At 41.0% G+C, this 26,664-nt stretch overlaps 2 protein-coding genes across 3 annotated transcripts in view; one reads left to right on the top strand and one right to left on the bottom strand.

The window, feature by feature from the left end:
- Positions 1–18,389, top strand: part of adcy2b (adenylate cyclase 2b (brain)) — a 56,947-nt gene extending 38,558 nt beyond the window's left edge. Inside the window, exons 15-25 of one of the 2 annotated variants that reach the window (XM_055055920.1) lie at positions 209–293; positions 3,159–3,296; positions 5,786–5,905; positions 6,268–6,452; positions 9,306–9,390; positions 11,438–11,596; positions 13,724–13,870; positions 14,056–14,163; positions 16,503–16,617; positions 16,751–16,875; positions 17,618–18,389. In XM_055055920.1, coding sequence (XP_054911895.1) covers positions 209–293; positions 3,159–3,296; positions 5,786–5,905; positions 6,268–6,452; positions 9,306–9,390; positions 11,438–11,596; positions 13,724–13,870; positions 14,056–14,163; positions 16,503–16,617; positions 16,751–16,875; positions 17,618–17,770 — 1,420 coding nt within the window. In that variant the 3' untranslated portion in view covers positions 17,771–18,389. Of the gene's footprint in view, positions 1–208; positions 294–3,155; positions 3,297–5,785; positions 5,906–6,267; positions 6,453–9,305; positions 9,391–11,437; positions 11,597–13,723; positions 13,871–14,055; positions 14,164–16,502; positions 16,618–16,750; positions 16,876–17,617 lie in introns of both variants that reach the window. The other variant, XM_055055919.1, reaches the window with a different exon arrangement.
- A 2,093-nt stretch (positions 18,390–20,482) lies between these two features.
- cfap90 (cilia and flagella associated protein 90) lies at positions 20,483–25,013 on the bottom strand. The gene is made up of 3 exons (XM_055055921.1): positions 24,820–25,013; positions 23,756–23,872; positions 20,483–20,731 (listed from the first exon to the last, which is right to left on the bottom strand). Exons 1-3 carry the CDS (start codon positions 24,934–24,936, stop codon positions 20,552–20,554), a joined length of 414 nt encoding a protein of 137 aa, XP_054911896.1. The 5' UTR covers positions 24,937–25,013; the 3' UTR covers positions 20,483–20,551.
- Between the last annotated feature and the right edge of the window lie 1,651 nt (positions 25,014–26,664).

The raw sequence follows: 26,664 nt of genomic DNA, 5'->3' as shown, positions 1-26,664 counted from the left end.
TGAGAGTCGTATTTAATTTTCTGCCCAGCTGTATTTATGCTTAAAAGAAAAAAAACCCTCCGTACTGAAAGCTTTGTTTCCGGAGATCCGGAGATGCCCTAAAACTTCCTGTTATGTCCCATTACTGTGAATGGATTGCAGCTCTGACACAGAGCAGTAGAAACTTCATCACGGTTATGCGGCTCTGCTGAGTGTGTTTGTGTTGCAGAACTGCTGTGCTGGGGATTTCATTCGGCCTGACGTTCCTGCTGTTGGCTTTGATCCTCCTCCTTTGCTTCGCTGGTCACATTCTGGTGGGTTTGCTCGGTCTTTGCCTGACTACACACACACACGCACACACACGCACACACACACACACACATGTTATTCTCCACTGTCTTTACCAGGACTTTACATCGACTTTATATAACCTAACCCTGACGTTACCCTGGGGACCGTCACCATGCCTCCTTATAAACCTGAACATAATCTGAACTCAAGTCACAACAACGCTTAATCCAAAAGCAGTTGGTTCCCACAATCTAGTCTGTACTAGAAAGTTTGGTCTTTGAAACTCACACACATCCTTGTGCATCAACAGAATTGAGGACTTTGTTTTCATTCCCATTTATTTTAATCAATCAGTTAATCAATCAAGTTTATTTGTATTGCACATTTCAGCGACAGGGCAGTTCAAAGTGTTTTTCACTATAAAACATCATACAGTAGCTAATTATGAAACGACGATGGACATTTTTACAAAAACGTTCATCAGACAAATATATCGATGTATTGATCAATGCGCCAGTTGCCACTGATCAAAGGAAACTCTTAAAAAGGTGGATTTTTTGTCTTAATTTGAAGGAACTCGGTGTTTCTGCATGGTTGCAGTTTTCTGAAAGTGTGCAGACCGTCTGAGTAATTTCGTATGCCACCGTTTGCGTTGCATGTTTACGGTTTCTCCTCTCTCGTTCTGCAAATGTGGATTCGCGTAGTTAGTTCACGTACGTGATATCTTTATCGCTGCCATCTGAAGATTTACTGAACGTGTGAGAAGTCCGCCCACTGGATGCGGCATATGAAGAAATCTGCTCTGTATTCATTCAGAGACTGAGAGCCCCAAAGAGCAGTGTCTCATGAATAAATGATTTCATGCGTTCTCCGCCAATCTCCATATCTGGTCTTTTGGAACTGTGGAAATCACTGAGCATGTTGGCTCAAAAGCCTTTAAGTCAAACGTCGCTTCTGGACACGCCACAGTTTTGTACCGTCGTGAGACAAAACCTGGGGCTTTCATGAATTATTTGGCCGTCACTGTGAGTTTTTGGAAACTGCTGTGAGAGACAAGAAAAGACGACTGGAGGACAATCAGCTCAATTTTGACAGGCTTGCCTCCTATGAGTTTATGAATTGCTAGTTGTTTACAATAACTGCTTAAAACATTTTTTTTTTTTTTTTTAGTTAAACTCTGAATTAGTAGATATTTAGTTAGGAAACCAGGAACATATTCAGCTCCAAGCTGAGTATGAAGTTAACAAGCAACATTTGGTTTGAAGCTAAGTACAGAGGCTGCTAGCTCAATAAGGTTAAAGGTAATTCTGAAGTTAAATATTTATGCTAAGTAGTCCGTTTGAAGCTAAATTTACAGCTTGCCAGCTAAACATTTAGGTTACAGCTTAAGTTTTAGCTCAGAATATTAGCTTGCTAGCTAGATAGTTTCCTTTAAACAAAAATAATAAGCTAGCAAGCTACATGTTTAGTTTGAAGTCAAATATGGAGCTCGCTAGCTAAATATCTCGGTTAGAGCTGAAGTTTGACGCCAAATGTTTAGTAAGCACAGTAAATGTTTAGTTTGACGCTAAATATAAAGCTTGCCAAGTAAAACGTCTTGGGTCCATGGAACATTTCCAAGCATTTTTTTTTAATAAGTTGTATTTTCTAAACCATCCTAATTTTCCGTATCGGAGCAATTACTGAGACTAGTTCGGAGGCACATTTGAACATTTAACAACTGTTGTCTTTGTATTAAATTAAATCATGTCAAAGCTGCTTCTCATCCAGCTGGAGGAGAGCGACGGTGGTTATTTCCATGCTGACACGGTTACCCGTCTCCGGGGCTCCACTGCCGAGGAGAGTAGTATCACCCAGTAAGTGGGTCAGTTTTAATTGCTGGGAGGATAACCAATAACCTTGGGCCTGTCCTGATCCAGGAGTCGGACTCGTATTCTGTTTAATTAGAAATGGGAGGCGGGAACAAAAAAAAAAAAGAAATCAGGTTTGATGGGTTTGTAAATCAATTTAACAGTCACTGCTGGAAGAGCAGCTAATTGGCCAACGAGGAGGCACGTCTCAAAACAGCGGGCGCGTGTTTTATCTCCGCGCCACCGGGCGCATAATCGCTAAAGAACATTCTCTGTTCGCCTGTGGAAGAGTTCATTACGCGCTCGCTGCCATCAAAGGCGTCTTCTCGGAAAACGTCCTTTCGAACCACATGAGCCGAGGGAAGGCACGGCGTCCACTGGAGAGACAGTTTCCAAGGTGGGAGGATAAAGGAAATTAAAAATAATATCAATTTGAATCAGTTGATTTATGATCAGTTATTAGTTTATTTCAAAGAGTTTTATGTCGCAGCGCCGTTCCAAAAAGATTTTGGGAGTGAAACAGGCCCACAGCATCATAGATCCTCCACCAAGCTTAACAGTGGGAGTAATAGGCATTTTGGTCTGGCTTATAGTGACCTAAATATTGAAATGAGACAAAACGAACTCATGAGTAAGTTTTCAGCAAGACATAAAAGCTCATTTAAAGTAAATAATTCCTTAATATTGACACCAAAGAGTAAAAAATGCTTGTTTCATTTGCAGATTTTTCCACTTGTAACAGAAAAAATCTTGTAAGTGAAATAATTTAACTAGAACCTTTTCATCAACCTTGAGAAATTCTTGACTCAAAACAAGCTCCTATATCTTCTTGTAAGTTAGTTTTGTCTCATTTTACTAATTTATATGCATCTGTTGCATTCTGTGTGTTTTATATCATAATTTTTAGGGTTGATTTTGTTTTTGAGTGTACATTGCTGATATTATTTGAAATAAATATGCTGGAAGTTTGTCCACTGCTTCCTCCTTCCCCCCCTGCATCTTTGAGTCACTCCTGCTGTTTCCTTGGATCCACAGCAGGGAGGGAAAGGGTCCTTCTGCTCTCTGCCATGGCTCCCGGCTTCCTCTCGCATCATCGTCACCAACAACCCCTGGCTGCGATTGGTCCTCACCATGACGACCACGGCTCTCATACTGGTGATGGCTGTGTTCAATATGGTGAGCCCGGCCGGGTAGAAAATGTTGCGAATGTAGTTTGTCTTCTTGTGACTCGTGGGTGTGTGCATGATCAGCAAGCAGCTGCAGATAAAGTGTTGGCCTGTGTGGTATTTATAGCAGCAAAAAAAAAAAAAAAACGCAATAAACCGTGGGTTCGGTTTTATAAAGTCAAACACTGCAGCGTTACCAGCAAAAATAATCACAGATAACTAATGCAGAGTTGGAGGCAGATCAGATATCTCCTACCCAGTAGGAGCAGAACTCCTCCGTTTGGCCTTTGCACCGTTGTTCTAACAGCAAGAATGTTGAATAGTTGAGAACTTTATCGACGGTTCTTCAAATCCACCGTTGATGTCATAAGTTTAAATACAGCGTTTTGTGTCTTGATGAATCTGAATACGTAATCATGAATATAAACTGTTCTTTTTTTTTTCTTTTGTAAGATAAATTCAACTCAAAAATTTGGATTTTCACTAAGGATGCACCGATCCACGTTTTTTTAGCCAGTACTGAGGTTCAGTACTGGCTGAAACTGATCCAATACAGATGCTGAATTGACTTGAACATTTCTTTTTTTTTAAACGGAGACATAAATTTGCTAGTCAGGTTCTGTTTAGGAACATTCATGATTTAACACCATTGTAATTTTACTTCACTGGAACTGAACTCTGCTACTAAACAAATATTGTAATATTACAGTTATGACATAATACAGTTAACTTTTAAACATAAGACCAGAATGATTTGGATTTCTTTTTTTTCCATTTATCAACAAAACTAAGGATGCACTGATAAAAGAATTTGGGCCGATATCAATTTCCAATATAAATATTGCTGGCATTACCAATTACCAATATTTACATATATTGTATACCTTGTATGAGTGATTCTTTTTTGTTTCATGTCCTCATGTTTACAATGATTTTTTTTCTGAAATGTGTAAAATATTTACAACAAAGTATTTTAATTATACATTTAGATATTTGCCATTATTCAAATATAAATTAAATGCATTTTAAATATTATTTTGAACGTTACGCATCATTTTGGTGACACACATGCTCAATTTGTATTACAATGTACATATTGTATTTCTCCCATTCCACCACTGCTTCTTTGCTTCAGTTAAACTTCCCACAATCCTTTGCCGCATCGGTATCATCGTCACACAACCAACATTTTCTCGGCAAAAACATGGAAATAAGTATTGGTCGTTAATATCGCCCCGTTTTATTTATCGTACCGATATCAATATGTTAAAACAAAAAAAGTCAACCAATACGATGTTAGTTTGAAAACAATTTTTCGCATTTAATTCAACTTGATCTAAAACGTCTTAGCATAATTAAAAAATTTAAGTAGTAAAATGAGACATCATGTGAACTTTTGAACCCAAATCAGTGTTTTTGTTTTGAATTATTCATTAAGACACCAAAATGAATGGAGGAGCAGTACTCTAGAAAGAGGAGTTTCTCTTTTCGATATGTTGAAAGGAACATGCCACTCTCAAATTAATGGTGACAGGAAGATTTTTCCTTCCTGCCAGCGGACGGGCGTGGCTCCAGGGCTGGCAGCGTCAGGTGTAAATCATCATAACTCCTGAGAACAGCAGCAAAACCTTTTTTTTTCTGGTTTTCAAAAAGATGGCTGTTTCTCAAGTGACAATCAGGCATTTTGAAAGGAATTCAAAAAAGAAGAAGAAGAAGAAGAAAGAAAAAAATAAATAAATAACTGAATGCGACTGCCAGAGCACCTGCAGGAGAAGCCGATGCAGCCAAGAACAATGGCAGCGCCGCAAAACAATCGCAGGTTTCAAACCTCCGCACGGCTTCTGCAGAGACGGCTTGATGGAAGTTTCAGGGCTGAACAGACTGAACCGGTGACTCAGCGCTCCGAGCCCAACGGCGGGGCTCAGTCTCTGCGCTCTGCTGCCTCACGGCTGCAGGAAGCGGCGAACTTGACCCTGCGACTGGCTCAGAGTCTGCGCTCGTCCAGCAGATCAACGAGGAGCGCTCAGACCAGCTGGAGCTCAATAATAACCGCGGCGACTCAGCCGCTCGGCTCCACAGTTGATTTTCTGTGAGTATGTCGGGGTCGATCCCGTGTGGTGGGATTATTCTCCGAGTGATAATTCTCGCTAATCGGCTCATAAAAATGAGAAATAATCAGTTACGAGAACGGCTGGCTCACACAAGCTAAGTATGCAGCGCAAGCAGTAGAATTGAAAGTAAATCGCTTGTTAATTCTCTTTATCTGAAAGTGCCACACTTTTTTGCAGCAGCTGCCGGCTGCACCTGATTTTTCAACGAGGCTGGAGGACAGCTTGATAGAAAACCTTCAGACAAGCTCTTTGAATTCAGTGTTTTGCTCATTTCTATCAGGAGCAACTCAGATCTGCATGTCTCAACTCATTGCCAGGAGGTAATTTGTGATGTACCTATAAATTCAATGTGTTTCCCCTCTTGTCTCCCCTTGACTTGTTTGTCCAGTTCTTTGTGGAGGATCCTGGAGGACCTGCAGAGGACGTCCAGACAGCTGCTCTCTCTGTGAATGTGTCCAACAGCAGTCGGTCCAACTACCTGGAGGACAAAAACAAGTTTTACCTGCCGGTAGGAGCGGCTGGTTGACAGATTTGTCCTTTGTTGTGTAATTAAAACTCGGCTCCTTCAGACTAGCCAGCAGCAATTAGCAAACACCTGGTTGAACAGCGAATCGGCTGAGTTTGTTATATGAGCGACTTGTCAGCGCAACGCTGGTAAAAACATTGTTAAAGGGTTACTAGCAGAGCAGGAGCTTCTTAAAGAGACGGATGCCCAAACTCAAGGCGTCAAATCTGGAAGTCAAATTTCTTTAAAGTTATATTACAACATTTTTTTAGCAACTCAAGCTGACGTTTGCTGCTGAGCGGCCTGGAAAACATGCAACGTTTCCCCTGTCAGACGAGGTTTTCTGCTGTTCTTTACGTCTCCAGTACTTCATCTACTGCTGCATTCTGGGCCTGGTCTCGTGCTCCGTCTTCCTGAGGATCAACTACGAGCTGAAGATGGTGATGATGCTGGTCGCCGTGGTGATCTACAACATCATCATCCTGCAGACTCACGCCTCCCTGCTGGACGGATTCAACAAAGCCCTCTACCCCACGGACAAGCCGCACAGGTACCGGCCGGTCCTCCTACCTTTCCACATCACAGAGATGGGAAATCTGATTAAATCTGTATAATCCCACTGAAATCCAAAGTCTCTCTCTGACCTTTGTGACCCCCGTTGGTTAATCCCGGCCTATTAAAATGAGCGAGTCTGCAGCGACTGGAACAACTGGAGTTGGCAGCGTCCCATTCTGCTGTCAGCGGAGCGGAGCGACTGGAAAGAGGAGATGACGAGTGGCAGAAAGAGATGATGCCGCTCGTGTTGATGGAGAAGGATTCGGCTTTTGCATTTGACTGACAACCGCTGGGGAGAGAAGAAGAAGAAAAAAACCTGTCGAAAGTTTCTCTGAGAGAAGCTGGCAGGAAAAAAAAACAATCCTCGATTCCTCGGTTTCTCTCACCTTGCTTTGTGAGCGCGAAGAGCGAGTTTCTTCTGCTGCAGGCAAACGCAAGGGAATCATTTTGAAGCGCTAACTGAGAATGAAATGGACCGAGGCTGCCTGATAAACCTGAATCCTGACACATTATCTACATCTTCAGATTTTTAGGAATTCATATTCTACTTTTATTATACTTAAAATATGTCATACCTTTTATTGGCGGAGTATAACGACATTGAGAAACAAAAGAAAAATAACGATAGCCATGATAAACTAGGCTGGACGAGAACCAAAGTTTACCTAGCACCCAGAGGCCCATGGTGAGGGAGGTGAAAATGGAAAGAGAACCAAATTATTGCTTAAAAAAACAAACAAAAAAAAAACATGTCAGAAATATAGTAGATTTAAGAAATTTAAGTCGTTCGTAAGGATATTTACGAACGACTTAGAGACATAGAAACATAAAATACAGAGAAAAAAGAAAGCAGGGTGGATATGGTGGAATAGGCTGACAGTCTGCAGTGTTCTTAGAAGCATGAAGATTATCTTGGATCAGCTGGTACAGATGGACGCTATTTTAATCAGCTTGTTAAAGTCAACTAAGAAGCTCAAAAAAGTTCTTGATTACATTCTTCAGCATGAGAGTCGTCTTTCCAGTTGTTATGCTACAAAAATAGGCTGTTTTAGGAAGCTTTGTACTAACTACCAAATTAAAACTATGTAAAAAAAAACTATTATTGATCTACAAGTGGCTGCCTGGAGTAATATTCACATACTGTGCTGTTAATTAGATAAATGCATTTGTTAATTTGAAAAATCTTTGGGCTTAATCTTTGATTGTGCAGCATTAAGTGGTCACATGTACTAAAATTAAAAGCTATTTCAATCAAAAGCATCTTAACAGACATGGTTACATGTTAACATGGGACCTTCTTTGATGTCATCTGCACAATTCTTGCATCCATTGAACTTGTGAGTTTGTGGAAACTTTCAGCTTGAATTTCTTTGGAGGATGTCAGAAAACCTTTCCAGAGCTGCTGCTTTGATATGAACTGCATCCCAGACTCAGATCTTCTGCTTGAGGAAACTCCAGAGGTTCTCAATAGGGTCAGAGGTCAGAGGAGGATGGTGCCCACACCATTAGTTTCTCCCTTTTTATGCCCACAGCATCAATGACACAGTGGTATTCCTAGCAGCAAAACTGGCTGCGGTCCAATGGACTCTTAACCTTCTATATCCGGCCCTGCATCCACCATTAATAACCTGCAGTTTAGACATCAGATAAATCCCACGGCTCACGGTCATTCATTAAAAATGAAAAGTTGGACATATGTGCTGAAGTTTTGAAACCTAAACAAAACAATGAAACGCAATTAACAGCGAAATCAGCATCTCACGTCTTACATTTGCTGAAACTTTTGTTTTTTTTCCAGACAAGACAAAGGTGCGATATTTGGATTACTTTGTCAAAATGTCCAGAAACAAAGGCTTTGCTGCATGTCTAAAAGCAACGTTTTAGCATCAACTGAAAGGTTTTTGATGGTTTAAGGAGATAATAATGATGAAATCATGCTGATTAGGATGTGATTGCAATCAGACTGAACAGACCACATTCTGAAGGAGTTCTTGTAAACAGGTGTCTTATGCCATTTGTCCACAGATGTCCAAGGAAGTTAAGAACTGGACGTGATTGGCAGATTGCCTTTAACAATAAATAAAGAAAAGAGGCTCCTGCAATGCTGACTATTTCATCAGCAACTCAAAACTGAAATAACTACGACTGCAGAGAACCTTCTGGGTCACAAATATCTGCAGTTGGACGAAATACTATTTATATATCGTGCTGTATAAGAACGTTTATCTGTAAGTTTTTCTTTTCTTTCTGCAAACAAACACAATCGCTCACATTAGGACTTGTTGCATTGCCTTCCATTCATGTTAGTCGCTAAATTCACACATAACCCAGACATTTTCCCTAATCCTAACGACTGCCAGGCTGTTCCTGAACCGAACCTTAAATTCAGACGCAATTGTTCAATTTCCATTCTCCGTGTGTTATGTAGCTATTGTGGCCACAGCCAGTGGTTTTTGTCACTGCAGAGAAAAGGTTGCATGTATTCATGAGCTTCATGGATAACAGCACATTGAGGATTCTCTGCTCAGCTTGTTGCATTTAATTCGCATTCGGCTAATTAAACGAAATGAAATGTGACTGAGTTTGCCGTTATCGTTATTACTTTTGAAAACTGACAGGTAAACGTAGACTGACGTAACTTTTTAGGTGCCATCGGTCACAATGAAAAAAGTCAAGCACAACCTCCATATGGTGAAATGTTCCATGAGGAAAAAGTGATTTTCTGTTGGCAAATGGACACATTTTTGACTTTATACTGGAATTGTACGTCTTTACCACCTGCAATTGAACCAGAACAGTTTCTAAGTGAACGTTATAATGACGAGGGTTTTCAAACATGTTTTTCTAGACCGGGCGTCCTGAAGGACCTGAAGACGATGGGCTCCGTGTCTCTGTTCATCTTCTTCATCACTCTGCTGGTATTAGCCAGGCAGGTGCGTAGCTCGCCCCCCGTGGAGACACACCGATAATAAAACTTGATTTCTCTGCTGCAGTCATAACTGTGTAATTAGGTCATTCAGCATTCAAAGATCATCTTCAGCTTCCTCTCATCAGAGATGGAGACCTGGGTGGGGGGGGGGGAGGTACTTTGACTGCTTTAGAGGAGGATATTTTTACAGTCCAGAAGCTTTTGGTGTATAAAAATTCGTCTTCAGACGTTTTGCCTTTTGTGGTGTTGGTGCGCTGCCACCATCCTCGCGTCATGTGACACTGTAACTCTGCTGACGCAGATTTTCTGTGGGGAGTTGAATCTTTTTTTAGGGGTAACATCTATCATCTCAAAGCAGATGTTCCGAGCTGGGACTTCTGTACCCACATCCGGAGCTCCCCAGAGACATGCAGTCGGCCCCGTCGGCTTCTTGCGTTGCTCTTGTTCTGGGTCACCCTCGGCAGAGAAACAAAGGTTTTGTTGACCCGACTTGCTTGTTTAAATCTCCTTGTTCGAAGCTGATTCCGTTCTTAAAATGCTTTTTTTTTTTTTTTTTTTAATTTGTTTCGATTATAAAATTCTTCCATTATCTCACGCTAAAATGATTATTGGAAGACCTCTTTGCCCCGAGCGGTTGATCCGCTCAAAACGATTGTACACGCTTCAAGCAGTCCGTTAACAAATTTTCCTCGCCAAATTTCTTATCAGCTTTAATGAGGTCTTTTCTCAGAACTTTCTTCAGAGGGGAGGAGAAATCAGGTTACAAGGAAAACAGCATCAGTGATTCATCCCCCAAGAACAGATTGCACAGTGGAGCAAAACTCATTTAGAGCCTCGTTTAGCTGCTTTCTAAACAGCATTTGGAATGAGCTGGCCTACTTTCCGGACTCGAGGTAGACTCTCCTCGTCTACGTTCACAACCCGAATGATGCCGGATGTTAATTTGTGCTAAGAAACTCCCAAACCCCAAAACGTAGCAGATCCCTCCGTCCGTCGGCGGTGGAATCTTCCAAATTTTCCACGGCTGACGCTGACGTCAAGGAGTAAAATAAATAACTCAGTGCATTTCTCCATCATTCGGCCTGCTAATCAACTACATCTCCCTGGACAGTCAGTACAGGAGACCGCCCACCAGGACCTTGTGGCCTTCGGATGCAGAGACGTTGCGCTCCGGAAACGGAGGCGCGAACACGCAACCGCGGGATGTCTTGACCTTCGTAGACGAGTCCTGCTAACATATGCAGATGTGTTCAAAACCTCCTCAAGCTTGAATAACCAAAAGTGCAGGAAGAGAGAAGGAGGCAGCAGCTATGTTTTATGCAAAGCAGCTCTGTCTGCTTTTTCCTTGAGCAACAGCCGCGCTGCTTCTTGCATTGTCTCGCTGCCTTGTTATTGGCACTCTAATTTTTTTCCCATGAATACCAAGCATTGCGAATACGACCTCCTCGCAGTCGAGACGCATTAGGAGAGAAATTAAGCCGCCTGCTGCTGAGAAGCAATAAGCTGAAGGTTTTTGGGTTTTTTTTGCACAAGGCCTTCATTTCAGGGACCAATCAGGTCAGTTTCACTGCAAAAAGAAAAAGAAAAAATAATCTTACCAAGTATTTTTGGTCGAATTAGCCTACAAGAAACTTTTCAGCAGGTCAATATTTCCTTAACACAAATGAAAAGTATCAGTTTCACTGGCAGATTATTTTACTTCTAACTTGGGAAAAATGTCTTGTTTTAAGTCAAATCATTTATTAGTTTTTTTTTTAAATCAAAATTAAGAAATTATTGACTTAAAACGAGCTGAAAAGTTAGTTTTGTCTAATTTCAAGTGCACTTAGATGTTTGCATTAGAAACTAGAACAAAAATGCTTTTGGGGGGTTTCAGTGCAATCTTTATTTATTAATGGTATTGTGTAAATGTTGATTTAACTTGATAAAGTGACCGTGGATATCAGCAGATATTTTGTACTGACGGAGGTAACAGTACAAAATCCTTCTAAAAGTCTTTATGTCGAGGCTTACAGAGAGTCTTCCTCTTTCTCTTCGTCCTCCTCCAACAGAACGAGTATTACTGTCGGCTGGACTTCCTGTGGCGGGACAAGTTCAAGAGGGAGTGTGAGGAAATTGAAACCATGGAGAACCTGAACCGGGTTCTGCTGGAGAACGTCCTGCCGGCGCACGTGGCCGAGCACTTCCTGGGACGCAACTGGAAGAATGAGGTGAACAAAACATATCAAAATGTTTCTAGATTTTGCAAACATTTAGAGGCATTGATGAAAGTGCAGATCATATCAGAAAATGTTCCGACTTGGATGTCATTGTGCGATGTTACCGTGCAGAAGTCTTCAGTCATCATTCCTTTCTATTTTATTTCGGACCTTAAATTCTTTATTGTAGCCATGATCAGGATTTCTTTTGGACTTTCTGAAACTCTTTTTTTGTGTTTCTGTTTGGATGATTTTAGTATACTTTCAACCCTTTCTGATAGTTTCTTAGAGAATCTTCTCTTTGTTCCTTGAGCTACTTGATTCTGACACTTGAATCATGAAAACATGAAAAACTCCAGGGATGAACCAGTGGCAGACACTTTTAAACAGGATATTTCCTCTCTTTGCTGGTAGCAGTCACAAAATTCTTAGTCTGAATCCATGAAAACTGGGCTTTATCTTTTACAGTTTCTGATTTTACAAAGCTCAAAAAAAAAATACAACAGTCAAAGAAAAATAAGCAATATTTCTCTCCCTGCATAATACAATGATTCGTTGGCTGACGATCCTGAGATATTTTGACTGAGTCGTGCCTCAGTGAGGTAAAAGGTGCTGTAATGCACCTGCACTTTTCACTTCAGGCTTCAGCTCTGCCTCACTCGTCTTCCTCGGTGACCCAGTTACGACGGTGGCAGGCACTTTCATGGAGAGGGGAGGCCATGCATTGAAAATTTGAGGATTATTCTCTAAGAAAAGCCAAACAGCACTCCGGGTTTCCACCGTCTCTGACCAGTAAACACTGAACACACTCTGTGTTCTGGGTGGCACCACTGGTGAAGGTGTGTCCAAAGCCTTAGAAGGAATTATTTTATCCACACACCCATATCAATATGAGTATATTGTTCCCTCTGCTGTTCAGACTATGAACAACAGCGTTTTTCGCCCCTTTTTGTATCTGGATTTCCCGACACAACTTTTTCCCTCCTGACACGATACCAAAATTGCAGATATGAGCATTAGCCAATATCGGCACGCTATCGGCACATATCAGACACATTTTTATTACTAATTTTGTGGACTTTTGTTCGAGCAATTTAAACCAAACAGAGAACAATAGTCAGCAGCAGTAGGTATGAGAACGACTGAGCCAATTATTATTAATCATGTCTGCATGTCAATATCAGAAATCCCTCTGATATCGATACTGGAAATCGGTCCAACTTTGATATCGCGCTGATTGGGACATCTACCGTAATCTGATTACAGATCCAGTTAAGGTTCTGGTAGCGCTAAGCCAAATACCACATGTTTACATGTAATGGCTGTCATGGAGTCGTGCTGGCCCCCAAGATGCCCCTCTCTGCAGTGAGCCTCTGAGGTTTCTGTTTGTGTGCTGGGCAGATGAAAATAGGTCCAGCTTTCAGGCCACTGGCTGAAAGAGATGGGTCTTTGTGTCATGTGATGAACACAAAGGAAGGCAAGATGGCAAATGACCAAGTAGAAAGAAATAAAGTTGAAATGTTAGCAACGCTAGAGTTTATTTATCAGAAATTCTTTCTACAGGCAAAAATAATTGTTTTGCTGAAAACTACTTATCAGTGTGGGACTTTCATCCACAATGAATAAATGTAGTCAAGTTATTATTTACTGTGATAAACAATAAAAAAATCATACATTATTAATTATAGGTGCCAATAAATTAGTCCACATTCGCATGCTGTTATTTATGTCGTTTTTCTTAGCTGTTAAACTTTGCATGATCTCTTCACGCTGTATAACTTGCTTTACTTCCTGCTCTGAAACATTTCTAAAAAAAAAAAAAAAAAAGGTTCGCTCTGAGCGTCACCTGAGCTGCTCTGTTCTTACCTCCTCCTTTCTAAAGATGAATGCCCCTATTTTCCGGCTGCCACAGGGACCCGGCATCCCTGCAGAGATGATTAAAGCGTCTTCTTATTTATTTAAAGTCTAAGTGTCAGTGTTCAGCATGAGGCATTCAGGTCATGCTATTTTCCATTTTATTTTTAGTAAAGCCCAATGAAACCACAGGCCATTTCTCTTCATCTTTCTGCCGCGAGTGCCTGTTCGATACGGCCCCTCTAAGCTGTTATCTTCTTCTTCTTCTTCTTCGCTTGTTATCAGGACCTTTATCATCAGTCGTACGAGTCAGTGTGTGTGATGTTCGCCTCCATCCCGGACTTCAAAGAGTTTTACACTGAGTCTGATGTCAATAAGGAAGGACTGGAGTGCCTCCGACTTCTCAACGAGATCATAGCCGACTTTGATGAGGTAAAGTCCGCTCCGACTAATAATCCTGACTGTCTGAAAGTGTGGAAAAAGACGAAACAAAGATTTTTGACCCTCTCCGGGGGAAGTGTCATGATGTTCCTGAGTGGAAGGAGCACAAAGCCGGGCGGTCGTTTGGATGCTGCTCCTGTTTCATACTTTGTGCTCGGTTCCCTCTGCGTTCACAGCTGCTGTCGAAGCCCAAGTTCAGCGGCGTGGAGAAGATAAAGACCATTGGCAGCACCTACATGGCTGCAACTGGGCTCAATGTGGCTCCAGGACCAGAGTCCACACAAGTAAGCTTTTCTCCACGTCAACAGTAAGATCAGCAAATCCTAAGACAAGTAGCTTGTAGCTACAAGGACATTCTGTCCCAATCAAACCACTCAGTTTGTCCGTCTGATACTGATACAAAATGACATATTGATTTAAAATAGTATGAATAGGATGACCAAAATGGGGAACATTTTATGGCGATAACTGGTTAAAAGAGAAAGGAAAAAAAGAAAAGATGGCCATCTTGAAAAATTCAAGTGGATGATGGTAAATGTGAAAAACATATGACCTGAGGGTAATTTTGTAGGCCAGTACCCACGCTTGAAAGCCTTTTACAGTAAGATGTTGCACTAAAAGTGGCTCGAATGGATTGACACACTCTACTTTGTCCTGGATTTATTACAAACCATCCCCAATTGAAAGCACTAAAGGGTGTCTTGGTGATGCGGCAAAATGCCAAGAAGTCGATTGGTTATGAAGCCTTTTGGATGCTCTATTCTGAGAATACAGCGGCTTCATGCAGGGCGTCAACAGAGGGCATCTTTTAGTCTCTGTATGTACATTTGACAAGTCCCTGGACTTTCCCTCCTAATTATCTTCGGCTGCCTGAGGCCACGAAAAATGGGGCAGTGAAAAGCACTGCAGCGTCGACGGCGATCCAAGCGCAGCTGAAAGCCCCGTGTGGGTCGCTCCATGAAAATCTGCAGCAGTATTACCCGTCCATCATTCATTCATTGCCGCACATCTGAATGCATGTGAACAAATGGGGGTCTTGTTCAGACATCAGCGCCGCATCAGGAGATCTGCCTGATTGCTGAATATCTGGATTAATTGGGTGTTCGCTAAGCCCCGCCTCCTATTCAGATACTGTTGCTGCATCAGTCAAGAGGTTTTCTTTAAATATTCTAAAGATAAAATCATTTGTACTTCAGATCATTGTCCAGGTGCACAAGCTAAGCTGCTACTGGCTCTCTGATTTGCTGTAGGCTCCAAAACTTAGAAATGGCTTTAAAATCATTACCAAAATGATTTTAAAGCTAGTTATTGAATTCCATCTGAACAATTTTGTCAAAGTCCTTTTAGCAGGTGCAAACTTTATGTCCTTCTTCATGTTGCCACAAGTTGCTTCTTCAGTTTACATGTTGAGCATTTATAAAAAAAAGACCAGGTGAGAGAAATTGAGAGAAAAATCATCTCTAATCGCTGTTAACTGGTTTATATTTATGTATTTAAGGAGGAACATTTTCAGAGCAGTTGCGTTTCATCTTGAGGACTTGCTGTACGCATTTGGTTCACAAAATCCTTTGCGACCTCTCCGCAAAACTCTGGCTTAACCCGAATGATTCAAACGAGCAAATTTCATGCGAACCTCACAAGCACAGCTGATCTCTATTTGTGGTTCATCAGATTCCCTGTAACAGGTGGCAGGTGCAAACTTAAGAAGACTACTTTCTGTAATGCACAGTAATGCAAGCAGCTTGTTCCAGCTCCTTTCTTTTTTTTCAGCTTCTCATCAAACAGATTGAACCAAAAACAAAAATTAATCTCTGTCAATTCAGCGATTGGTTCAACCCTGCTGAGACTCGGGTTTAATTACTGCCAGCCTGGCAGAGTGAATGAACCACGAAGAAGAACAGGAAGTAGGACAGGAAGTGACATAACAGGCGCTTGAGACAGATCTGTTTTGATTTCAGTTGAGCTGCAGAGGATAAATGTCACATTAAAAGGCAGTAAATGGTTTGACGGAATTTCCCGTGGTTTCATTTCTCATACTTTCCATCACTTTTAAAAAGTGCTGTTTATTTGACGGATTTGACCAAAAGAAACGGCTCTCCTCATTTCCGTTTTGGTCACTGATTTTCTGAGCAGATATCTTGGAAGTAAACTTGGATGACTGCGGCTTTGTGTCCAGACAATTGTATTCTGCCGATGTTGAAAAATAAAACATCGTCTCACAACTACTGCGTTTCCATGACATAAGAAATAAAATTGAAATAACACAGGAATAAGCTGGTTCACGCAGTGGAAATTCTTTCTGAGCATCAAATGAGTCACGTGACCAACAACGGATGCTGCCACTGGCTAAAACTGCGAAGAAGACAGGAAGTAGTTGTCGCGATAATGACTTATCGCACAAACAAACTTATTCACGTGTGATTTTAATCACGTTTCTTATTTAATGGTAACACCGCAATTGCAAAATTGTGTTAGCTGAATATTGACAATCTATTGAGCACATTTGCAATGGAACCGCAGATTGTGACTCCAGTTTGAGTTCCTCGTGGTCTTGTCGTTGAAACAGAGGTCTTCTTGCTGTTCATCTTAACACACGTTTCTGTTCACTCTGCATTTTCCTTAGGAACACGACAGACAGTACATGCACATAGGCACCATGGTGGAGTTTGCCTTTGCACTGGTTGGGAAGCTGGACGTCATCAACAAACACTCTTTCAATGACTTCAAGCTGCGAATAGGTTTGAATCGTCCCCACAGCCTTAAAACTGTGCATGTTTGTTTCCATCTATTTTATTTAGAATCCGTTTTGTTGAATATTTGTGAAGATTACCCCGTTGTTTATCGCTTTTGGTTATGCTGCTGTTTTGCCAGGTATTAACCATGGACCGGTGATAGCGGGAGTCATTGGGGCTCAGAAGCCTCAATATGACATCTGGGGGAATAGCGTTAATGTGGCCAGCAGGATGGAAACCACGGGGGTTCTGGGTAAAATCCAGGTAAGACTTCTGTATGATGCATTCATGTCTGTCAATGTACAGCTAAAATCAGAGAGGTTTTTCTCACTGATAGTAAATTTGACTCAATTTTTACTGATCTAAGTTAGTTAGGATTACAAAATAAACACTATTTTCTACATGTCAGAATAATTAGAGAATTTTTTTCCCTCTCTTCAGTTTCAGAAGTGTTCATACGTTTCCTTAGTATTTGGTAGAATTGCCTTTTAGAACGTAGGACTTGGGTAAAACGTCAGTATCCTGCAAGGTTCTGACTGTGTTTGGCCCATTCTTTTGGAGAGAACTGGTGGCTCTCTTCACGGGCTGTCTGCAGGTTTTCCTATGTATTTTAAGACCTTTTTAATGCCACCGTGAATAAAACTTAAGACCCGATTTATGTGCGTTGAGTGTCTCTCAGTATCGCTCGTTGCTCTCCATGCGTCAACAAATTCACCCGCTTTAGAAACAAAAAAGCTAGCCAGCTAGCAAAGGTATGTTAGCAGCTACAGCTAATACCTCAACTGCCTCGAGTCACAAAACGTCTGAGTGAAACTCAAATTTCTGCCTGACAGAAAAATCATGCGAGGAAAAAAAGCTACACACAAGATTAAATTGTAGTTTCAAGATCTAAGATGAGCATATTTATGGCCAACGTGTTTCTTTTTAAGACATTTTAAGGCCTTAATTTTAGATCACCTAAATTTAAGACTTCATAAGGATGCATGGATGCTCTGGCTTCATTCAGGTGACAGAAGAGACCAGTGGCGTCTTATCCAACCTGGGCTACATGTGTTCGTGTCGCGGCATCATCAACGTGAAGGGCAAAGGGGAGCTGAAGACCTACTTCGTCCACACAGAGATGACCCGATCTCTGTCGCAGGGGACCGTGATGCCCTGAGCACGCCTCGACCGCCGACATACGCCTGAAAACAACAATCGCACAAAGCGGCACAGAAGTGATTTGTCATGCTCTGTAAGTAGAACCCATTACCAAGAGCCAGCGGCGCACTGGACCGGCATCTGTCAAGAGGCCAAGGTGGGCCGGCGCGGTCCTTCAACGCTGCACTCTGAGTGGGTTTGCACCTCTCCAGTGTTACGAGGACGTCACTCTGAGGAGTCTCTTCACAGCCTAAAGGAGAGCCTGACTAAAGAGAGGGTGGCTAAATTAGTGCAGCTCTCAAGGACCCCCAGTCACCTGTCTGTAAAATAGTAGTGGTGTGGAGCTAATTACCCATGCCGGTGTCGCAGTGCTTCACGGCCTTATACTTGAGCAAATTGAGCCACCTGTCGAGTTGATTTGGGGTTTTTTTCGTTTGTTTTTTTTTTTTTTTTTAATCAACTTTCTGCCTGCCTGATTGGCACTGAGAGCTGATTTTTGGTTCATTTCATTTCCAAATGGATGTTACAATAATTCTCGTCATATAGGGGGTGTTCGTGTCAATAAATTGACAGCTTGATGGGTAGTTTGCCAAAAAAAAAAAAAAAGATAAAACCTGTGATTGTATTTCTAGGCTTTATAGCTGCATATGTGTCCCACATGCCAACAAGTGGAGTCTGACTCATGTATCAAGGGGGAACGTTTCTGTTTTTTATGTAATTAAAGCTGGAGCCATGCCAACAGCGTGTGTATGAATGTTCACTGCCATATTTTTTTTTTGTTATCCATTAAAACATTTGTATATAACTTCTCAGTGCATGTCGTTTTAATTCTCCGAAAGCTAAAAAGCCCACGTTGGAACCATCATTCAGTAAAAACATGCACACCGAGCTAAAAAATAGTTGGGACTTGGGACTGACTTTGAGTAAGTATTTTCAGACATTTATCAAAATGTCAGGACAAACAATTACTAGTTACTTCCATTTCTATAAACTCTGTTATGAATGATCTATATAAATCATTAGGAAGTAAACTGACACGGGCAGTAGCCCAGGGCTCCATGTTATTGGGTGGCCCCAAAGATATTGAATGTTTTTTGTAATGAATGGATGTTTTAATTTCATCAGCATAATAACATAACTTAGGCAACTATACTATTAGGCTAACAAACTGTGCCTTATGTAAAACAAATTGGCCAATATGAATTGTCTTAATATTGTTACACTTTTATAAATGTATATAATAGTCAAATATTGGAAAATTATGAACTTACCATTTACGTTATTGGATTAAGCGTTACTGTGGATCCCGATGGCTGTGGGCCGAAAGAACCTCCTGTAACAGTCCGTGTCGCAGCGGTTCTGAGGAAGCCTCTGACTGCTTTGTTCTTGGGGTTGTCTGTAACGTTCTTCATTTTATGAAAATTCCTTCTTTGCCCCACAACAGTCAGATTGTTTCAGACTTTCACGGTTAGTTAAGTTAGCATTACTTCCCTAAACCAAATAATACGTTTTAAGTGCCTAAACCTGCAAATATTTTTATTTGGCAGATCAATAAACCATATATATGCTAAAATCTAGGTTTTTTCTTGTTTTAAAAAAAAAAAACTAAAAAGAGAATTGTTCCAGATCATAGCTGTGCTTTTGAGTCATATATTCAGTTGGAATATTTTTTCCACTTAAAAGAAAATGCAAGTAATAAAATAATATCCGAGGCCATGATTAACTATTTTATTAGGCTGTATCAGAAAGGACACATCTAAATACAACATTCTATAGAAATAACCTATAGAAGCAATTCATCTTGTCTCTTGTTTCACAAAAGCAACTCACTGCTCCTTGAAAATGTTAACAAGGAAAATGTAGGAGATATTTTTAAGTATGTTGGTATTAATATTCATAAATCCATGCAGAGAGAACTACGCTGATAATCTTACAGAAAAGTTCCACGGAGCAACAGGCCAGATTTTACTCCACGGCTCCCTGAGGTGTGAAACCAATTATTTCTAAAGGCTTTAGTTACAAGCTACTACCCCGTGTTACAGCACTGTTCATTTACTCATCCAGTTTTTTTCCCCTTCTTATTTGAAAGCAGAAAATATCACCTTGTGTGTTAGCTCCTAATCCTCATTAACAAACACTGTGGTTCTAACACCAAACAAGCCTGAAATAGCTCCCTGCCTGGCTGCCGAGAACAAAAGGTATATTTCAACCACAACACAAATATCAGTAGGCCGACTGGCGATAAAAAAAAGAAAACCTGACTAAAGTTATTTGATATACAGAGACATTTCTGGTTGTGTCAGTTCACAGTTTGTGCACAAAAGGAAACGAGGAGCCCGCTGAGTAAATGAAACAGAGTTAATAAAACAGAAAACAGGTGTTTGAAAAAGGTGATGGTGGGGGAAAAAAAGCAATAAGTAGTCAAAAAATACAAGATGTCTGAAATATAAACATGACACCTAATGTATTTTTAGGTGTCATGTAACAAGTGACAAGTTACTTGAGTGAACCTGTTACCAAAATATGTTTTTCTGAAGAATCTATTTCTGAAAAAAAAAGAAATCTAGGTTTTAATTTTTGATGGTGAAATAGATTCTGTTTTCAGACATAAGTGTTAGATTTGTTTGTTGTCGACATCGAAGACAAGAAAATCGAGTCAAATTTCACTTATGATTATTCCGCCTTGTGGATTATTCGTCAGTGGTAGAAACTGCCCTATCATACAAAAACAAACTGGTGAAAAACACATTTATTTTGTGAAGACAGAAGGAACCTTGTCTGTCAGGGTGGGACAGAGCTTTCAGAGTGGAACCACTGACCCATATCCTTCTGCCATGCTCCAGATGATTCCGCTTTTCCTGTAAAAATCGGATTCTATCAAAGCCACGCGTGGATGCCGCTTCGCTGTTCGGTTGATGGTTGAATAGAAACGACGGCCATATTCCGAGGACGACAGCAGAGCCACAGGTCTGGACCTCTCCTGGTAGAGCAGAGACAGTGATGCTTTAGAACTGGACACGCCGTGGTGCTTTCAAACGTTTGTGGATAGATTCGTTATTCGTAAATATGAGGTGAATTTTTAGAAATAGTTGCAGCTAAATGTCTTCATGCAACCTCTTGCAAGATTGGTGCAGACAGAAAGGGGCTCTTTGAATATTTTCTTTAGTTCAGCCAGTGTTCTGGGTTGTTCTTGTATTTGTTCTGCTCTTCGGCTACACCCCGGCTAAAAGAATTTAGGCCGACGGGGGAAATGGGATGGCCAAAAAAGAAAGGTTGATTTTCTGTCTGGTTGCGAACCTCTTCTGTGGAGATCTGGCCAAATGCTTTGACACATTCTCCTATTCAAAGACCCAACAAGGGGCCATTTTCAGACAACACACAACATCACAAGAGACTAAAAATTGGGTGTTATTGGTCGAGTCTGTGAGCACAGTCAAGTAGTTTAACTTTGACTTCACACCATCTGTACGCAAACTCATTGCTGTCCTGGGTCAGACCGATGACAGTGCTGTCATCTACAAACTTCAGGAGTTCTACAAACAAGTCAGCTGAGGCGCAATCCTTTGTGTACAGGGAGAAGAGAAGTGGGGTGAGAACACATCCCTGGGGAGCACCGCTGCTAAGTAGATAAGGACAAACACTAACCACATTTTAATATCGATATGATTTTAGATCTTTGTAAGTTTAAACAAGTAACTGTTTTTTGGGTCATTTTCTGACGACGGTCAACTAGATCAGTTTAGAAATACCTTATTAAGATAAATGTTTCAAAAACAATGTTCATAAGAGAGATGCTCTGTTCGCCTACTAAGATTTTCAATTTGAGATTCGGTACAGTTTTTCTTCTTTTTTTTTACATTTCTCTTTGCATTTCCTACACAAAAGTGACTTTGTTTACAAGAATAGCAATGTAGAGGTGTGAAGGACAAAGAAAGTGTTGTAACAAAAACATTGTCGCTGAAATGAACGTCCAGAAGAACACGCGGGCAGGAAACCGATATTAGAGCAAAAAAACCCCAAAAAACATGACCTTCTCATTTAGTGGCTCCCCAACTCTACTACAGATATAAAATCTCTATCGGCTCAGCGGGAAGCAACAGCGCCTACTCCTGGCTCTGTGAGCTACTCGTCTCGGTTTAATGGCTTTCAGCAAAAAATATGGGGCCAACAAGAAATAATCCAGTCTCTGAGCACACAAGAGAATAGTTTATTTTACATTCATATTCAAATGTAATCCTTGGAAAAGCAATGTCCTAATTCAGCAGGAACTGTCAGCAACCCTGACAGCCAACCACTCAACTCGGGGTAATTACAAGCTCAGCAGAGTGTGTTTGCCTCCGCTTTGTTCATCGCTCTTTCTGCTTTCAGCGACCCAGAAACTCACTGTGAGCTACTTTTCCTTGACATGAATAATTACTCCAAGGAACTGAAAAGGCTTCAGAAAGGTAACATTAAACAAATGTCACAAGGCTCGCATGTCAGTGCCAGGGCACTACAAATACTAAATCAACAGCAACATGCTTGAGGAGCTGAAGTTTAATAAAAGGTAAAATGGAAAAATCTGTTTTGAGTCTTTTCTGTCCATTCGAGTCCCTCACAGACGTAAAACACAGACAACTTCACTTTTGCCTTTGGAATACTTTGCTGTACTCTTTACTAAAAGGTTGCAACTTGGGTCGTGCAGGTTTTTCAAATTAAAGTGGAACTAAAACTCTCTAAGATAAGAGAGCCTCTCTCCTGGGATTCTTCCCTTCTTCGACAACAATTTGCTCATCTTTGTTCTTACTGTACTCTCGTGACCTTTGACATTTGACAAGCTCAGCTGCGGCCAGCCATGTCTGAGATTCAGCTCGGGTTTCTTTGCGTTGCGCTAACTCATGTTTTAATGAACCTGCAGGTACAGAGACTCCTGGGAAACCTGTCAACGGACAAAACAAAACTTACAGGTTTTTGTTTTTGCTGTTCTTCTTTCGATGTCTGGGAAGAAGAATCAGTTAAAAAAAACTTCTCAGTTTTTTTTGTTTTGTTTTTTTTTTTGCTGCTAACATAATTGGTGACGTGTCGCCACTTGCATGTTCCAAACCATCAAACTACCGACACCACAATAACCTCGTAATTTCAGTTTATGTCTGGACTGCAGAGCACGGCTGGTGATCAGATCAGGGTCTGAAACCTTCTGAAAATTGTTGTGGTCTAAAAGAACCTGAACTGAATGTTCAAAAACAACTTCAAAAGGTAAATACGAAACAAGCACAATGTGGAAACCTACCAAAAGAATGCAATACTCATAGTGAAACACAGTGGTGGCTATATCATGGTTAGTTCTTTTTTGTGGTTGTTGCCTAATACCTTCTGCTATCTATCTGCTTGAAAGCTGGAGACGGATAGATTTTATTTTCCATGATTACAGGGTTTAAAGTTATCAACGTGAATGTTGAAGTTTTAGAATGGCTCAGTCAAAGCCCAGAACTAAATCTGACAGAAAATCTGCGAGCTCACCCGAGGAGCTTTGACGAGAGAAAAATTGTTCTTACAATCTGACAGATTAGGAAAACGTTTGCTCACACAGAGTGGAAAAATATTGACGGAAACAAAGAAAACTGAACAAAAGATGAAACTAAATCAAAAAGTGGTTAGACAAAGTATTAGTTTAAGGAGTGTAACTGTCATACTCAATGTAGCAGAACTTGAAAGAAGATTTTTACAATCTGATTTTTTTCATTACAAAAAGCTAGCATGTTTACAGGTCACTAATATGGCCTTTTCCATTTAACCCTTAACCTTCACTCCTGGAAAATAGACATGTAGGCGTTCCACTGCATATTAAGGGGTTAAGACAATATTTCCCAGGTACAGTTCCACAACAGAAGTGCTCTCAGTGGTTATTTGTGTATACCTGCATTTTTTTGTTTTGTTTTATTATCTGAGTTTATTAACCTTTAACTCAGCCCTAAAAAGAATTGAAATAGGTGAAATGACAGAGTTGCTCATACGCAGCTCTTACCTCCTCGTTTATCTCGAGTCCTTTCCTTATCAACTTCTTCTGGGTGTGGAATCGCTCCCTCATGTCGAACTCCCCAATGCTGCGGTACATTCGGTCAAACAAGGGCACTTCAGGGACCTGAAAATGGAGAAGATGCTAACAGCATGACTGTGTCTTTGACAATATGTGTTCGTAATGTGTAGCTAAGAGACCTGCATATGAAAGAGCAGTTTTCCATCTTCTGCTCTACAGAATCATGTTGCCACCAGTGCAGAGCTTGCTCAACACCAAAGTGTGAGAGTGCGTCTGGATGACAAAACCTGGAAACCTGTCATAGTTCTTAGGAGCTAAAATGCTATGTTTGTTTGTCAATCTGTCATCATATCCTAAATTATAATCCGTTAATCTATAAGGTTTTGAGGGAGCTTCTCTGCCAAAACCATTCATAATAGGATATTCAATAGTTGATTCATAAGCAACCACTGAAAGCATCCTGAAAATGTGTAGGTTTTGGAATGAGGAATCGTAAAAGACAAAATATGAAACACTACTATAAAACCTGGAGATGTATTAAAAAAACTTTAGAAATCAATATATTAGAATAGTTGGTTCAAATTTAATGTAGTTTAAGTTATAAAAATTTAATATTTAACCATGCCATAAAATGTACTATTTAACGTAAATGTCATAAAATGTACTATTTAACGTAAATGTCATAAAATGCACTATTTAACCTCGAAGGGGTCAAGAGGACCCCACGTGGTGAGATTTTTACCCTGCGCGCGATTCCAGAGGAACCTCACATCGGACTGACGTATGCGCGCTTTTACTCCGCCCCCCGCGCGCGCCGTGGCTAACGCTTTTCTATTTTATTTAATTTTTTAAACTTTTTTATTATGTGTTTATTGTGCCTTTGGCTTTCGACATTTCCCGTCCAACAGTGACATCTTTCTCGCAGGGCCTGCGAACTCATTGTGATTTGCACAACAAAGAGAATCGGGGCGCTGACATTCAGGAACAAAGAAGCACCAACATCTGCTCCATACGTCAGTTGAATTCCGCTTCCTTAGCTTCATTAGCGTTACCTTCGACTTGGTGTTGAAGTAACACAGTTCTTTGGGCTCCTTCCGTTGCGGACAGATTAAATTGAAGATTGCGGGTCTAACCAACGCTCTGGTTTGAGTCTTGGGTGAAGCGTCCATCTTCCACACGAGCAAACAAACGAGCCGACCTCCCCGGAGAAGGGAACTGTCAGCTAGTGTTTTGTGGTTGCTGGGATACCGAGCGGAGGTCGGATGTGATGCTTTCAGAGGCTCGTTGTTTGGCTTGGAAATTTGAGTTTCTGAGCCATACTCTGCCGTGTAACCTTTTAGGAATTGGATTTAGTAACACCCGGGGAAAGCAATTGACAAATTTCTGTATGTGACTCGAGCTCAGTATAAATACAGATGTTCTGTCTAATTTAACTGGCTCTCCTGAACATCGAAGGACGACACGTTGTCTCACCGCTGTTATTCTCCGCCTGCAGTGGCATTTGTTCCTTGGAGGGCCTTCTGACCTCTGTCACTTAATTTGTTTTGTAACTGTGACAGCAAATAGTATTAGAAGGCTTGGACACAATATGCCTCAAGGACATGGCATATGTGGCTCAATTATGGATGACATTTCAAAGTTTCCTGGCAATGATTCAAAATATGTTGATGTTTTTTTTTTGTTTTTTTTTAGATATTCATATAAATAACCATCCAGTCCATTGGCAATGGATAAAGTAAATGGTGTGGTACCAGTTAATCTGAACAAATTGAATGTAAAGGTCAGACGGACTGGCAAAATTGTGAAATGGAAGGTATGACACATCCATCCATCTTCACCAGTTTAATCTGCGCTGGGTTGGAGGGGAGACGGTTCCTACCTCCAGGATCCATTAAGCAAGAGGCGGGGCACACCCTGGACAGGGTGTCAGTCCATCACGGCAGTTGCCATCTAATCTAGCATGCGTGTTTGTGGGCCGTGCTGGAGTACCCGGAGAGAACACAGAGAATATGCAAACTTGAGAAGATGGGATTTTAGTGTAGGACAGTCATGGGTGGGAACCGTCAGCACCAACATCTGCTCCAAATTTTTCCAAAATTACACCAAGTCTTCTTCTTTGCAAACTGGCTCGAGCTGAGACAAACTGTCATAGCAATTTTTATTTATAGCCACAGAGTCCTTGTTCAATTTATTGCTGGAACATCAACAGACTATGCCAATATATGAATGATCATTGATCTAATCCGCTCTGCTATAGCTCTGGCTGTGTGTTTCAAGTAGTTACCATGCTGGCATAACCTCAAGGCCTGAGATTTCAGCTGTTCTTCCAGAATTACCCTGTATTTAGATCTATTTTCCAAAAATCTCTGATAAACTTTATTATCCCTGCTGAAGATAAGCAACCCTAGCATTATGTCTCCACTGTCTGCTGCGTCCACCATATGCCTTGCGACACCTTGCAATCAGAACCTGTTGTGGTTTTCTTTGTGGTGGCACTGGCAATGATGTGGTTGATTTGCAGTTCTGCTCCACTCTTCACATTGTCAGGTGGTCAACTGATCAGTTTTCTGTGAAACGCTCAGCACTTGTTTTAAAAGATCTATTAACGTGTGTTCAACTTCCTACCTGATCTCTATGCTGATGCACGACTTTGCATTGCTCTGTCTCATAAAATCCCAATAAAATACATCCAGTCTGATCAGGGGCGCAACTTTGTAACCTTCTGAGGCGTTTTCAATTTAAATTCAGATTCAGAAGTACTGTATCGATCCCAAGGAGAAACATCATCATAACTCACATTGATTCAAATTCGTATTGGGAAGACACCATCGATGTACCTCTGTTACTGATCACGTCATTTACACCGCAGCAAACAGCTGCTAAATACAAAAAATGCT

This window comes from Poeciliopsis prolifica, unplaced genomic scaffold (genome assembly GCF_027474105.1).
Source record: "Poeciliopsis prolifica strain line A6 unplaced genomic scaffold, Auburn_PproV2 SCAFFOLD043, whole genome shotgun sequence".
In the NCBI taxonomy this organism is placed as follows: domain Eukaryota; kingdom Metazoa; phylum Chordata; class Actinopteri; order Cyprinodontiformes; family Poeciliidae; genus Poeciliopsis; species Poeciliopsis prolifica.
Note: the sequence above shows the minus strand (reverse complement) of the source record. Positions and strands in the feature narration are given on the sequence as shown.

Excerpts from the sequence above, each read along its gene's own strand:
- cfap90 (XM_055055921.1), bottom strand. The coding sequence starts at position 24,936 with ATGGACGCTTCACCCAAGACTCAAACCAGAGCGTTGGTTAGACCCGCA. Across the intron at positions 23,873-24,819 it reads ACTTCAACACCAAGTCGAAG|GTCCCTGAAGTGCCCTTGTT; the intron begins GTAACGCTAATG and ends CTCCATTTTCAG. Across the intron at positions 20,732-23,755 it reads GACTCGAGATAAACGAGGAG|GAGAGGTCCAGACCTGTGGC; the intron begins GTAAGAGCTGCG and ends CTGCTCTACCAG.